Source organism: Symphalangus syndactylus, chromosome 19, assembly GCF_028878055.3.
Source record: "Symphalangus syndactylus isolate Jambi chromosome 19, NHGRI_mSymSyn1-v2.1_pri, whole genome shotgun sequence".
Taxonomy (NCBI): Eukaryota; Metazoa; Chordata; class Mammalia; order Primates; family Hylobatidae; genus Symphalangus; species Symphalangus syndactylus.
The window spans coordinates 79,647,962-79,664,347 of NC_072434.2; the positions used below are offsets into that span (position 1 = coordinate 79,647,962).

At 38.4% G+C, this 16,386-nt stretch overlaps 1 protein-coding gene across 10 annotated transcripts in view; it reads right to left on the bottom strand.

The window, feature by feature from the left end:
- Window positions 1-16,386, bottom strand: part of ARID4B (AT-rich interaction domain 4B) — a 172,500-nt gene that overhangs the window by 29,846 nt on the left and 126,268 nt on the right. For all 10 annotated transcript variants that reach the window (XM_055233939.2, XM_055233938.2, XM_055233936.2 and 7 more), the window contains 2 exons: window positions 4,423-4,507; window positions 2,096-2,294 (listed from right to left, as the gene is read on the bottom strand). In XM_055233939.2, coding sequence (XP_055089914.1) covers window positions 2,096-2,294; window positions 4,423-4,507 — 284 coding nt within the window. The remainder of the gene's footprint in view (window positions 1-2,095; window positions 2,295-4,422; window positions 4,508-16,386) is intronic.

Here is a 16,386-nt window from a genome sequence, read left to right on the forward strand (position 1 = left end):
AGGCTGGGTGCAGTGCTCATGCCTGTAATCCTAACACTTTGGAAGGCTGAGGCAGGTGGATTGGATTGCTTGAGTCCAGGAGTTTGAGACGAGCCTGGGCAACACGGTGAAACCCCATCACTACAAAAACTACAAAAATTAGCCTGGCATGGTGGCACACACCTGTAGTTCCAGCTACTTAGGAGGCTGAGGTGGAAAGGTCGCTTGAGCCCAGGTCACTTGAGTCATGATAGCACCACTGCCCTCCAGCCTGGGTGACAGAGCGAGACTCTACCTCAAAAACAAAACAAAAAAACACCCTAAAAAAATGACGTAAAATAAAAATTACTTAGGAATATAAATATAGTTAACTCAATAATGAAGAAAAGTAAAGCAAGGATTACACAAAAGTCCAGACTATAATTACTTCTGGGAGGAGACATACTACATGTTTTAAGTAAATAGTATTTGATTGCTACTGTGGAGACATACTAGTATCCATATTATTACTGTTTTTTAAACTATACATGTATTTTCCATGCACTATTCACATGTAGGATACATGGTAAAATTTTTTAAAAATCAATTTTAAAATATTGCCCTGATTAGTACAGTGGTGAGTAAACAAAAATATAGTACAGCATTTGGTTTATAAAATAATGAGTTAATATAAACACACATCTACAATAAGAAACAAAAACTAGCTTCTATTACATTCAAAGTAAGTAAAAATGAAACCTCTTTTAAGTTATGAGAAATGTTAAGATATTTTTATGGAGATCCATTCTTTTATCTCATAGATAGATATGTCCCCTCCCCTGCCAGTCAGATTTAATAAATCTCTGCTCCAATCCTCATTGCTTTTATTATCTATACTTCATTCTGCCTTAAATACTAAGCAATAATCCCATCATAAAAGAGGTCATGTCAGGCTGGGCGCGGTGGCTCACGCTTGTAATCCCAGCACTTTGGGAGGCTGAGGCGGGAGGATTATAGGTCAGGAGATCCAGACCACGGTGAAACCCCGTCTCTAATAAAAATACAAAAAATTAGCCAGGCGCAGTGGCGGGTGCCTGTAGTCCCAGCTACTCAGGAGGCTGAGACAGGAGAATGGCGTGAACCCGGGAGGCAGTGCTTGCAGTGAGCTGAGATGGCGCCACTGCACTCCAGCCTGGGTGACAGAGCGAGACTCCGTCTCAAAAATAAAAAAAAAGAGGTCAGTCCAGGTGCAGTTGCTCATGCCTGTAATCCTAGCACTCAGGAGGCTAAGACAGGCCAACTGTTTGAGCCTAGGAGCTCAAGACAAGCCTGGTCAACAGGGCGAAACCCCGTCTCTAGAAACAATGTAAATATTAGCCAGGCATGGTGGCATGCGCCTGCAGCCCTAGCTCCTTAGGAGGCTGAGGTGTGAGGATCTTTAGAGCCTGGGAGGTTGAGGCTGAAGTGAGCTGAGATTGCACCACTGTACTCCAACCTAGGCTACAGAGTGAGACCCTGTCTCAAAGAAACAGAGATCATAATAGTCATAATCAGGACAAAGTTTGGTGTTCTTTACAACAACTTGTCAGTATACTTTTATGGTCTGATGTTGTATAACACAAACTATGCTTTACATTGCAATGGAAAGGATGGTACAGAAAAGATTAAAAAACTAAAGTAACAATGCTAAAAGTTGAATATTAAATGTTAACCAAACTTTTATGGTGCCCTTGGATCTACTAGTAATAAAAAATTCGAAGCCTCAATCAATGGCTGATTTTATTTCAAGTACAGGTTGAACATCCCAAATCCAAAATCTGAAAAGACTCCAAAATTATACACTTTTTGAGTGCTGATGTGATTCTCAAAGGTAACGCTCACTGGAGCATTTCAGATTTAGAATTTTCAGCTTTGGCTTGTGGAATGCAAATATTCCAAAATCCAAAAAATTCTGAAATCCAAAACATTTCTGGTCCCAAGAATTTCAGTTAAGAGATATTGAACCTGTAATAAGAGAGCAAACAAAATTCTGGTAGGAAAAACAGTAGTTGGTAACATCACTGAATTACCTTTATAGAATTTGACTCATAAACTAAAATCAAATACTTGCATGCAACAGAACAATTGTTATGTTTACCTTGAAGTCCATTAAGGATCGAAGTAATTTCTATGGACTTAATATGAGCAGTATCAGAGTTTTTGGCATCAGTGAGATCCAGTTTGGATACCATTTCAGGAGATGGATTTGTCTGAAATGGTGGTTTGGACAAGCGCCGAAGTTTACAGTTTTTTGGAGAGTATTTTTCATCTTTGTCTTTTTCTTTGTCTAATTTATTCTAGGTTAAGAAAAAAAGTATGTCATAATTTATCATAAGGCATTTATTAGAAACAATGTTAATATCCACTTTTAACTCACTATTACATAATATGTTGTTAAATATTTAACATAAAAAGAAAGAATACAAGAAGCCCCTCAAAACAGCCAGATTTTTAAAGCTACTTAACAAAATACTACACAGGATGATCAAAATGTTTTTTTTTTTTTTTTTTTTTTGAGATGGAGTCTCGCTCTGTTGCCAGGCTGGAGTGCAGTGGCATGGTCTCGGCTCACTGCAACCTCCGCCTCCTGGGTTCAAGCGATTCTCCTGCCTCAGCCTCCCAAGTAGCTGGGATTACAGGCACGTGCCACCACGCCTGGCTAATTTTTGTATTTTTAGTAGAGATGGGGTTTCACCAGGTTAGCCAGGCTGGTCTTGAACTCCTGACCTCGTGATCCACCCGCCTCAGCCTCCCAAAGTGCTGGGATTACAGGCGTGAGCCACCGCACCCCGCCGATCAAAATGTTTTGTATTTATACTTTAATAATGGGAATCAAATTAGCAATCAGATAGGTGATTAGGACTAGCAAACCTACAACTTGCTCTTCAGAATTAAAATCACAATACATTTAAATTAAGTACTAACTAAAAAAAGAGGCCAGGTGCGGTGGCTCACGCCTGTAATCCCAGCACTTTGGGAGACCGAGGCGGGTGGATCACCTGAGGTCGGGAGTTCAAGACCAGCCTGACCAACATGGAGAAATCCCATCTCTACTAAAAATACAAAACTAGCCGGGGTGGTGGCACATGCCTGTAATCCCAGCTACTCGGGAGGCTGAGGCAGGAGAATCACTTGAACCTAGGAGACGGAGGTTGCGGTGAGCCAAGATCGCACCATTGCACTCCAGCCTGGACAACAAGAGTGAAACTCCAACTCAAAAAAAAAAAAAAAAGAAAAAAGAAAGAAACAATTGCAACATGGTCATTTAAAAATCTCATTATATGCGAGTTGGGAATGACAAAATTCCAAGTACTTTTGTAAAGTCAAGTCAGGGGCAACCTTCCTACCTCAGTGACATATTAAATGTTTTGAGAAAAGATGAGAAATTTTCTCAAATTATTTGTTTACAAATAGATATGCAGAGGCCGATATATTTCCTGGAAACTACTCTTAAATTTTTTTTTGATTTATAGGAAAAATAAGCTCTCTGAAGCATGAGTTAGCAATAAACACTATAAATTTTGAGTGAGAGTAATTCTCCTAAGGATGGTACACATCTAGTATCATTCCAGATGCATAGAAGATGCTAATCAAACATTTAGGAAAATTTAGTCTTAGAATGAATAATTCTATCATACATAAAAGTAACATTAACTTTCCATATGAGCTCCTAAGTAAATCCCCATCACATCTGTGTGGTTAATAGGATCCTGTGGGGCTGGGCGTGGTGGCTCACGCCTACAATCCTGGCATTTTGGGAGGCCAAAGTGGGCAGATCACCTGAGGTCAGAAGTTCGAGACCAGCCTGGCACATGGTGAAACCCCATCTCTACTAAAAATACAAAAATTAGCCGGGTGTGGTGGTGTGTGCCTGTAATCCCAGCTACTCGGGAGGCTGAGGCATGAGAATTGCTTGAACTGGGAGGTGGAGGTCGCAGTGAGCCGAGGCTGCACCACTGTACTCCGGCCTGGGTGACAGAGCGAGACTCTGTCTCAAAGAAAACAAAACAAAATCTTGTGAATATATTCTAAGCCACTGACTAATCTGAAGAGAAAAAGGAGTTGCTAGATAGCCTTTTCTTCCTTGGAATGGTTTACAGCTACAATAATAACCTATGTCTCTCCAAGCCACACTGCCTTATGGCTCCTGGCTGGGAACTAGAGGGGAAGGAAATGGCAGAAATGGATAAATAAAATCTGGTTGAATGGCTTTATATAATGTCGGGACTGAAAAAGTCTCAAAGATCATTCAGTACTGTTTCTAAAATGCTTTCCCTAACCTGACAAAATTAATTATATACAAATCTAGCATTTGAAAAATGTGCTATTTCAATAAAGTGTAACACTAACACATATTTAATTGCATCATTTGGAGGAAAACTTCTTTTTAAGAGCTAATAGTGTGTAGTAAAAACAAGCATTTACCTTTATTTTCTTCCGATGTTTTATCTTTGGCACATTTTTATCAGCAGGTCTTACTATTTTATCTGCTTTAATCCATTCATCGTATCTAAAATTAAAGGAAATTAATATAAATATGTACAATATATACCACAGAAATAACCTATGCCATATTAAAGAGAAACTCACATAGAATCATGACATTTTAGAAGGGAAAGGACCTTGGAAATCATTTCAGCTTCCTGGTTTGAAGAGCAAGCTACCAAGGCACAAAGACAGGGAGGTAATAACTTGCCCATGGACTTAAATTAGCTACTGGCCGAGCCAAGACTAGAGAGCATGATCTCATGATTCCTCAACTAGCACTGCTTACTCGGCTACAACAAAGAGAAACTGAATCTGTACAGTAAGTATTAAGATAAATCACAGTATTTTCTACATTTTGTTTTACTTTGTTTCGTTCTTAAGCAGCAGGTAGGCAATTTTTCTCTAGACACATCAGAAAGCTAAGGTAATAGCTTCAGTTTTAAATGGCATTGTGTAATAGAAAAGCACCGTATTACAGCTGGGCATGGTGGCTCACACCTGTAATCCCAGCACTTTTAGGAGACCAAGGCGGGCAGATCACAAAGTCAGGAGATCGAGACCATCATCACTAACACGGTGAAACCCCATCTCTACTAAAAATACAAAAAATTAGCCAGACGTGGTGGCGGGCACCTGTAGTCCCAGCTACTCGGGAGGCTGGGCAGGAGAATCATGTGAACCTGGGAGGCGGAGCTTGCAGTGAGCTGAGATGACGCCACTGCACTCCAGCCTGGGCGACAGAGCCAGACCCTGTCTCAAAAAAAAAGAAAAAAGAAAAGAAAAGCACCATATTGTCACGTATGGATAATGCAAAATCAACTAGAAAAAAAATGCTTGCTCATAAAATACCAGAAAAACATTACTCTGCAAAGTTTTTCAGTATTCTGAAATGCTCCCTACATGTACAGACAGCTGAGTCAACAGCTGTGATGGCCTCCTGATTCAATGCTGATAGTCTTCACAATTTCATAGGCTGCAAGTTACTATTAACTGCAATAAAACTATTTGTTTAAAGCAAAAAAAAAAAGAATGACAGTTTATTCGCTCTTCATTCATTCAAGAATTATGACAGCTAGAAGAAGTAAACATTAAAAACTAATTGACATTCTCTGTTTTCAAAGTTATACACATTACTCATAGAAAACACAAAACTCTAGAACATGGACACCTGAAAACGAGCTTTTAAATTAAAATGTCCTCATTGTTAGAGGTATTAAAAGGAAGTAACAAAGTCCCCAAATCAAGAAGTAAATGACTTGAGTCATTACTTGACTAACAAATTATATTCTTACTCTAGCATAGGCCTGGAAACTATCTGTAGCAAACTCCTGGGCAGTTACTCTGCTGGTACAAACTACTGGCTTGTGGCCAGTAAAAGCCAGAAAAGCTGAGGATTCATCCCCAAGCAAGGGGTTCTGTTTATATGCTGGAAGATGCTGAGGGCCGTAATAAGAATAAGAGGGAATGGAATGAGCTTTAGGACAGACTTAACATAATCCCTCCTTCCTAGTTATGTGGTCCTGATCAACTCATTCTCAATCTAAGACTTAGTTTATTTCTGTATAAAATAAGACTACAATTTAAAAATAAAATAAAAAATAATGGTACGTACCATATATGGGTTTTTTTTGTAGAAATATATGGTTAAGTACAGGTGTAGGCACAAATGTATGGTAAGTACTTTGAAAAGCTTTAAAGCAAGTATTCTTCTACTAAACACACTCCTTTTGGTACTTCTACCTGGCACTGTAGCAGCTATCTATATATTTGCAGCAGTACTTTTACCTTTCCTATTAATACAAAAAATTGTATAATGCTTAGGAAAGTAATTTACTTCCTTCCAAAACTGGGGGCATGGTGGGAAATGAAAACATCTCCATCCTCTGTAAATTTCAATATGAACTCCTAGAAGTTGCTCTATTAGAATAGTTATGGAAAGAAGAAGTCAAGATATCAATTTTGTTTTTAAAAGAAAACAAAACAAGCTTCCTAATTTTTTATGAGAGAAACTGAAGTCAGTTCATGATGGCTGCACATAACATTAATGTGAGCTAAACAAAGTTATAATCATGTTTTACCTTTCTTAACCAAAGGCTATCTGTTCTGTAGCTAGTTTTATACCAGACAATTTTTACTATCAATAAAAAACCGACTCAATTCAACCTGGGTTTTATTATCAATTATATTTTGAAGTAGAGTAAAATAGCAGTTTTCAGTTTAAGAATACATGCATCATATTGTACATCTGTATATTTTACATGCATCATCAAACACATCAAACAAGGAAAAACAGTTACTGCCTCATGGGTAAGGCCACTGTGATAAAGGAAGATTCCTTTATTACTCAGATATAATGTATGTTGTTTAAATTCTCTTCAGAACAAGGTGGCAAGAACATACACACAAATAATAAAATGATGGATGCTTGGTATGGTACAGGCTGGGGCCCACTGCCTAAGCTCTGTAAATCCTATATGGTAATCATGTTCTCTTATACTCAATTATAAAAGAAGGATGGCACAAGAGGACTGGATATCAGAAAAATGTTAAGTAGTTTAGATGTCAAAAGTGTGTTGGAGCAGGCAGGACACACACAAAAAAATAAATTCTTAAATTAGATGAAACAAACTACATACATAGTTGTAATAAACAGTATGGCCTTACTATTCTGGAAAAATTTTGTTTTAAAATTCTCATGGGGCTGGGCGCAGTGGCTAACGCCTGTAATCCCAGCACTTTGGAAGGCTAAGGTGGGCAGATCACCTGAGGTCAGGAGTTCGAGACCAGCCTGGCCAACATGGTGAAACCCTGTCTCTACAAAAACACAAAAATTAGCCAGGCATGATGGCGCATGCCTGTAATCCTAGCTACTCGGGAGGCTGAGGCTGGAGAATTGCTTGAACCCGGGAGGCAGAGGTTGCAGTGAGCTGAGATCGTGCCATTGCACTCCAGCCTGGGTGACAGAACAAGACTCCGTCTCAAAAAAACAAAACAAAAGAAATTCTCATGGAATATCCTGTATAGTTTTAAGAAGTTCCTTGAAAACTTACTATAGAGTAATAATGTAATCTAACAGCAAACATAATGTATAATAATATTACATTATAGGCCAGGCGCGGTGGGTCACGCTTGTAATCCCAGCACTTTGGGAGGCCGAGGCGGGCGGATCACGAGGTCAGGGGATTGAGACCACGGTGAAACCCTGTCTCTACTAAAAAAATACAAAAAAATTAGCCAGGCGTGGTGGCGGGCACCTGTAGTCCCAGCTACTCGGAGAGGCTGAGGCAGGAGAAAGGCGTGAACCCGGCAGGCGGAGCTTGCAGTGAGCCGAGATTGCGCCACTGCACTCCAGACTGGGCGACAGAGCGAGACTCCGTCTCAAAATAAAATAAAATAAAATAAAATAAAATAGTAATAATAATAATATTACATTATATTTATAGATCTAACTTACAGATCTATAAATATTAGCTAATATTATGACTCTTCTGTTATTTGGCTGCTTTCTATTCTACTTTCTCAGTGCTTTTATTTGTTTATTCAGGCCCTTGTTTTGACACTAAGTTTTTGCATTTTTTTTTACCTGGCCAGTTATGCTCTTTGTATAAAACACAGTTATACAATATTGTTATCAAAACTAATAACTTTTAGAACTAGAGAATATCTTAAAAATTTATTAGGGCCTTTATTTCACAAGTTAAGAAATTCCAACAATGAAAGTGAAAGAGAGTGCTTGCCAAAAAGCACTCCTGTGGAGAATTAGAGAAGAGAAGGAAATGGACTGCCCAGGAAAAGATTCTAATACGAAAATAACGGTAGGGGGCATTCCAGGCCCTATTCAGAGTAAGCTTAGTGAAGAGTGAGAGACCAGTGGCGTGAAGAGGAAGAAAAGGCGAAAATAACATGTAAGAATTTTGGTTGAGGAAGCTTTTTCAAATTACAAATGTCCTTACCAAATACAAGCTGAGATCACTGACACAAACGTATTGGCAGACAAGTATTTCAAAACCTAATGAGATGTTAAATAGCACCTTAGTTGTCTGATAGATCTTACAAGAAAAATAGATGGTCAGAAGATTAAATAACTATAACTGATCGTTTTTATTTTATTTTATTTTATTTTTTTTGAGACGGAGTCTTGCTCTGTCCCCCAGGCTGGAGTGCAGTGGCGCGATCTCTGCTCACTGCAAGCTCCGCCTCCTGGGTTCACGCCATTCTCCTGCCTCAGCCTCCCGAGCAGCTGGGACTACAGGCACCCGCCACCACGCCTGGCTAATTTTTTGTATTTTTAGTACAGATGGGGTTTCACCGTGTTAGCCAGGATGGTCTCGATCTCTTGACCTCGTGATCCGCCCGCCTCGGCCTCCCAAAGTGCTGGGATTACAGGCTTGAGCCACCGTGCCTGGCCAACCGATCGTTTTTAAAAATAAGAAATGTTCCTTCCGTATATGTAACTACCCATTAGAATATCTTCAATTTTCTCTACAGGATATTTTCAAAGAATAGGAAAAAAAAAAAAAAAAAACACATGCACAAATTCACGTGGGGAGGCCGGACACGGTGGCTCACACCTGTAATCCCAGAACTATGCGAGGCCCAGACAGGCAGATCACCTGAGGCCAGGACTTCGAGACCAGCCTGGCCAACGTGGTAAAACTCCGTCTCTAAGAAAAAGATAAAAATTAGGCCGGGCGCAGTGGCTCATGCCTGTAATCCCAGCACTTTGGGAGGCCGAGGCTGAGGTGGGCAGATCATGAGGTTAGGAGTTCCAGACCAGCCTGGCCAACGTGGTGAAACCGTGTCTCTACTAAAAATACAAAAATCAGCCAGGCATGGTAGCGGGCGCCTGTAGTCCCAGCTACTCGGGATGCTGAGGCAGAATAGCTTGAACCTGAGAGGCGGAGGTTGCAGTGAGCCGAGATCGCATGCCATGGCACTCTAGCCTGGGTGACAGAGCAAGACTCATTTCAAAAAAATAAAATTCATGTGGGGAAAAACTCTACATGAAAACCCTACATTTCCTACAGACATTAAAATTATGTAAGAAAGAACGTCTTAGACTGGCATAATTACTGGTGCCAATTAATTTAAGAAAGCAGGGCTGGGCGCGGTGGCTCACGCTTGTAATCCCAGCACTTTGGGAGGCCGAGGTGGGCGGATCACGAGGTCAGGAGATCGAGACCACGGTGAAACCCCGTCTCTACTAAAAATACAAAAAATTAGCCAGGCGTGGTGGCGGGCGCCTGTAGTCCCAGCTACTCAGAGAGGCTCAGGCAGGAGAATGGCGAGAACCCGGGAGGCGGAGCTTGCAGTGAGCGGAGATCACGCCACTGCACTCCAGCCTGGGTGACAGAGCAAGACTCCGTCTCCAAAAAAAAAAATTTAAGAAAGCAGTATTAGTGGGTCAAGATTTCTCACTCCTTACCAAAGAAGCACAGGCTTCAAAGAAGAATTTACTTCAGAACTGCAACAAAAAGCTACAGTTAATCCTGCTTCTTCTTTATAAATTTAGACTTTTTAAAATACAGTATATTTAGTATATATTAAAAAGAGACAACACCAAATTTACCTTAGACATAATAGATAAGAAACTAGTCAATGCAGATAGAAAATGGGAAATTTTAACTTGAGTTCACATATCTTGAATTTCATAAAAAATTAAAATAGGCCAGGCCCAGTGGCTCATGCCTGTAATCCTAGCACTTTGGGAGGCCGAGGATGGTGGATCACAAGATCAGGAGTTCAACACCAGCCTGGCCAACATAGTGAAACCCCATCTCTAATAAAAATACAAAAAAAATTAGCCAGATGTGGTGGCAGGCACCTGTAGTCCCAGATATTTGGGAGGCTGGGGCAGGAGAATCACTTGAACCCGGGAGGCAGAGGTGGCAGTGAGCCGAGACCGCACCACTGCACTCCAGCCTGGGTGACACAGCGAGATTGTATTTCCAAAAAAAATAAAATAAATAAAAATAAAGTAAAATAAAATAACTGGAAAGGAAGTGGCAAAGAGTGAAACTGCAGCTAAGAAATAGAAGGCCATAAAATATTTCTCAATTTCTCCTTGGGGTACCATGTCAAGTAAGATATCTATTCATCCCTGAAAGTACATTCTTAAGGAATACGAGAATCTTCTTCTTTTTTTTTTTTTTCTTCTTCATACAGAGTCTCTGTTGCTCAGGCTGGAGTGTAGTAGCGCCATCCTGGCTCACTGCAGCCTTCACCTCCCAGTATCAATTGTCCCACCTCAGACTCCTGAACAGTTGGGACTCCAGGCATTCACCACCACACCTGGATAATTTTTTTGTATTTTGTAGAGAGAGGGTGTCACTATGTTTCTCAGGCTGGTCTCAAACTCCTGGGCTCTAGTGATTCGCCCACCTCGGCCTCCCAGAGTGCTGGGATTATAGGTGTGAGCCACTGCATCTGGCGGAATACAATAATCTTAGTAAGTAAGTTAAATACAAACCTTTTGGTTTTAAAATACTTCCAGACCAGCCTGGCTAACATGGCGAAACCCCATCTCTACTAAAAACACAAAAATCAGCTGGGCACGGTGGCGCATGCCTGTAATCCCAGCTACTCAGGAGGCTGAGGCAGGAGAATCACTTGAACCCAGAAGGCAGAGGTTGCAATGAGCCAAGATTGCACTACTGCACTCCAACCTGGGCAACAGAGCAAGACTGTCTCAAAAAAAATATGCAAAGTAAAATAAAATAAAATAAAATAAATTGTCTTGCAATTTTAGATTCAAGCAATAGAGTTTTCTGAAAATGTAAAAATTCAGGTAGACTGGGTTGTATTTTATATATATATATATATAACATATATATACACAATATATACGTGTATATACAATCCAGGATAGTTTATCTATCCTGGCTTTAACTGGTCTTAACCTTTAAGAATTATGATTACAAGATCATAAACGGCCTTTTCATAATAACAAGAAATAAATTAATTTTGCAGGGTACAAGGGAAAGAGCATTACTAAATGCTTCCATTTAAAAAGAAATACTGAAACAAACAAAAAGTATTGAAACAAATATTAAAAACAAATATTGAGTTAAAAAATTAAGACAGTGATTAGCCTATACTTTTTCTTTTTTTTTTTTTTTTTTTTTTTTTTGAGACGGAGTCTCGCTCTTTCACCCAGGCTGGAGTACAGTGGTGCGATCTCCGCTCACTGCAAGCTCCGCCTCCCGGGTTCACGCCATTCTCCTGCCTCAGCCTCTCCGAGTAGCTGGGACTACAGGCATCCGCCACCACGCCTGGCTAATTTTTTGTATTTTTAGTAGAGACGGGGTTTCACCTTGGTCTCGATCTCCTGACCTCGTGATCCGCCCGCCTCGGCCTCCCAAAGTGCTGGGATTACAAGCGTGAGCCACCGCGCCCGGCCTAGCCTATACTTTTTCAATTCAGTTATCAATACAGTCAATATAATTAATTCTACAGATGGAATCTAAACAAGTATCTTATTGAACATTTATCTAAAGTACTAAGGAAAATATTTCCAAGGTATATATATGACTTGTCTGATAATATTTCTATTGAGATCACTTAACATTCAACTAACAAAACATAAAAGAACACATGCATGATAAACTCATTTAACTTCTGAAGATCTAGTATGTTCCCTGATCTACATAAAATGAAGTTACAATGAAATTTTTTTTTTTTTTTTGAGACGGAGTCTTGCTCTGTCACTCTGGCTGGAGTGCAATGGTGCAATCTCAGCTCACTGCAACCTCCGCCTCTCAGGTTCAAGTGATTCTCCTGCCTCAGCCTCCCGAGTAGCTGGGATTACAGGTGTGTGCCACCACGTCCGGCTAATTTTTGTATTTTTAGTAGAGACTGGGTTTTGCCATGTTGGCCAGACTTGTCTTGAACTCCTGACCTTAGGTGATTTCCCCGCCTCGGCCCCCTAAAGTGCTAGGATTACAGGCGTGAGCCACCGCACCTGGCTGTAGAATGAAAAATTATATGAGACTCCAAGACTGTAAGTACATATGTGGACGTATTCATTTGACAAACACCTCTTAGGTATCTATTATGTAATAACAGAGTCTGCACTAGGCACTGGGTACTCAGCAATGAATCAACAAACACAGCTCTTGCCTGCGAGGAGCTTACAATTCAACAAAAGAAGACAACACTAAACAGTAATGACAAATTGTGAATACAAATGTGAAACTTTCTGAAAGAAGCCACTACACAAATATTTGATTTTTCAAATGCTTAAAAATATTCATACAAAGCTAAAAGATACCATTCAGAGACCATAGCATACTTGCTCTCACCACAGAAAAATTGGATTTCTAAAAAGAAAACTTTATGGCTTTTGTACGGATGCACTGGCAAATTATGTAAGAAATCATTTCATAATAATAAAAACGGAAAAGAACGTTAGTTGACCAGATACACTACCAAAATGGTTAATATGCCCACATCAATTCAGCTTTTGGTTCGTCTTAAACCCAATTTTAAAAGAAATATTATCAGCATATAGTTAATATATACCTAAAAAGCACAGTCTTAGAGATTTAAAAATAAATAGCATGCAGAATAAAGGTATTTTAAAAATAACTTTGTAAGTAAAATCAAATTAATACTTAAAACCTCACTCTTTGAAATATGTATAGATAAGATAAAAATCTAATAACCAATCATTAAGTAAATGTTAAAATCATCTATATTTTGTTTTCTATAATGAATAGATTCATTTAATAATTGTTGCACAATATGTATTTTATATCTTGCCCCTCTATAATCAAAAAAGTTAATGTATGTCATATAATTAACTTATTTAGTTTTTAAGAACCTCACATCTAAAGTGGAAATTTGTACTGTCTTAGTAAGGAAAGGGATTTCCCCTCCTGAATTAAATAAATAAAAGTATGACAAAATAATAGAAAAAAAACACCATGTCAAGATAAAAAGCAGTGTTAATCGTTATCAATTATAAACTTTATAAGCAATTTTATCAATATTTACCTACTTTATGAATTTTATATAATCTCAATTTACATGTATTTTAATCTGAATATCTAAAACAAGATTTATGAAAATAACAACTGATCACAATTAATACTTTTAATCATGTACCTATAATAAAATGAAACAAAAAAGTAGTATATTATTCAAAATTAAATTCCTGCCGGGTGCAGTGGCTCACGCCTGTAATCCTAACATTTTGGGAGGCCGAGGCAAGTGGATCATGAGGTCAGGATTTCAAGACCAGCCTGGCCAGCATGGTGAAACCTCATCTCTCCTAAAAATACAAAAATTAGCCGGGCATGGTGGCACATGCCTGTAGTCCCAGCTACTCGGGAGGCTGAGGCAGAAGAATTGCTTGAACCCAGAAGGCAGAGGTTGCAGTGAGCCGAGATCGTGCCACTGCACTCTAGCCTGGGCGACGGAGCGAGACTCTGCTTCAAAATAAAATAAAATAAAATAAAATTCCTAAGTATGATATAAACATTTCATATTTCTACTTCATATAACACTTAAATCTACATCAGAGAGACAGGAATGGTATTCCTCATGCTTAAGAATATAACAGCAGAATGACAGAACCATAAATATTATAGCATAGTCATATTTAAGAGTTGATAAAAACTGCTCAACGGAATGGTATAGTAATTATATCAATAGGTTTTCCTAAGCAATATAACGCTATAAAATGAAACGGAAGTATAGGCAGAGGTAATACGTAATAATAAGAACACTAATACAGCATTTTACCAAAGCGTACAAAGACAACTGCAAATGGTTAACTGTGCCATTAATTGCATATTGTAATGCAGATGCTAAGTTTTTTAAATTCCCCAAAAGTGTACTTTGTTAATACTTGATAAATGTATGGAATTGGTTATTTGTGTATACTTAGACAAAAATACCAATGTACCTGCCAATCTACAAAACTACTGAATGAAACAGGTCCAAGTTTAGTAAACACTCTAAGATGAATACACAAAGAAAAATTAAAGCCCATTTGAGTACAATACATAACTGAATTATCATCTTTTTTCATGAAGGAAATGTTTATGTTCATTTGTATCAAAAACTATGGTTAACTCAAAAGCCACTCTCTTTTAATACAAATTTACAGATAATGGAAACCACTGTGCAATGGTCATTTTATAGGCCTCTGACTTCTGTACTATAGAAACAAGGCAGACAACTTCCCAGGGTACCTTGCTTTCTATCATTACCAGGACAATTATTTCAAAGAAAATGAGTAGAACAACTTTGTACTCTATTTCAATATTCCTAAATCCAATGGCATACACAACTCAAGTATAGCAGGGATCAGATTACATGGAAATAAAAGAAAAAAGAAAAAAAATGAAGGACACAAAACATTTTAGAGCAGGAAAGAACTAAGAAATTAAGCTGAAAAGTGACTTAAAAATTTTTTAAGGACAAAAGGAGACTAAGAATAGCTAAAAAGTCGCAGAAAATTAGTATTTCCAATCAAATTCATTCCAGTCTCTCAGTCTCGACTCCATTTTGTTTGCTAAGAGATGGGCTCTTTATGTAACCCAGAGGTCACATATATCATATATAAATACGAACTCAAATTAGATCAACGATGTAAACATTACAGCTAAAACTATAAAGTTCTTAGAAGAAAACATACAGGAAAATTTTCAGAACACTGGATTTGGCAATGTTTCTTTGGAAATAACATCAAAAGCAGAGGCAACAAAAGAAACATTTGCAAATCATGTATCTGTTAAGGGAATAACATCTAGAATATATGAAGAACTACAATTCAACAACAACAACTGACCAATTGAAAAACAGCAAAAATTTGAAGGGACGTTCCTCTAAGAAGATAAACAAATGGCCAATAAGTACATGAAAAAATGTTCAACTCTAGTCATTAGGGAAATGCAAATCAAAAGCACAATGAGATACTACTTCATACTCACTAGAATGGCTATAACCTCCAAATTGTTTTAAACAGAGAATAACAAGTGTTGGCAAGGCTGCAGAGAACCTGGAACCCTAACACATTGCTGGTGAGAATGTAAAATGGTGTTGTCTCTGTGGAAAAGTTTGACAGTTCCTCAGAAAGTGAAACACAGAGTTATATATAAATGAGGTGAGAAGCAGCTCCAGTGAGAGGGTCAAGCCATATCTGTCTCAATCCCCTATTATAGGTATCGCTTTAAAAAACCAGTGGCTTTTATTTGGATTTTACCTTCTGCTCTACTTCCATTTTGTTGTCAGGAGGTCCAATTTAGTACAACATTAATTTAGTACTTACCATATGCCAAATGAATACTTTTCTAGATGTGGTAAGGGATATTAGGAGAATAGATATGAAACAGAAATGTTTTTCATATTTTAAAATTAAGTTCACTTTTGTAATAATACATAATGTAGTCCTGATGTAGAAAGCTTGAACGATGAAGAAAAAAAGAAAAGGAGGGAGAGGAGAGTTGAAGGGAAAGAATTTACCCAGAGTCCTAGGTGAAAGTTATATTCCAGATCAAATTCCTTTGGCTCAGAAAAATAATTTAGAAAAATTCAATATCAGAATTGTGACTCAAGTTAGGATTAGAAAAATAGGTACAGAAACCAAAAAAATGTTAAATGGATATCAGAAAGAAATAGGGGAACAATTAGAAGAAAGAAAACACATAAAGATGAGGAAGACAGAAAAGATAATTGAGGAGTGGTTTCTTAATTTTGACAAGGGAAGAAAAGGAAAATAAACAAGAAAAATGGTTGTAGCTGGAGCCCAAGCAAAGCATATCATGGAAGGAGTGATCAACTGACTAAAGCCACTGATAAGGCATGTAAGAGGGCAAGAAAAGCAGGAGGAATTTATTTACAAAGGGTCACTAGTGTTCCTGGTAAGCACAGTTGTGGAGACACAGTGAACAAAAG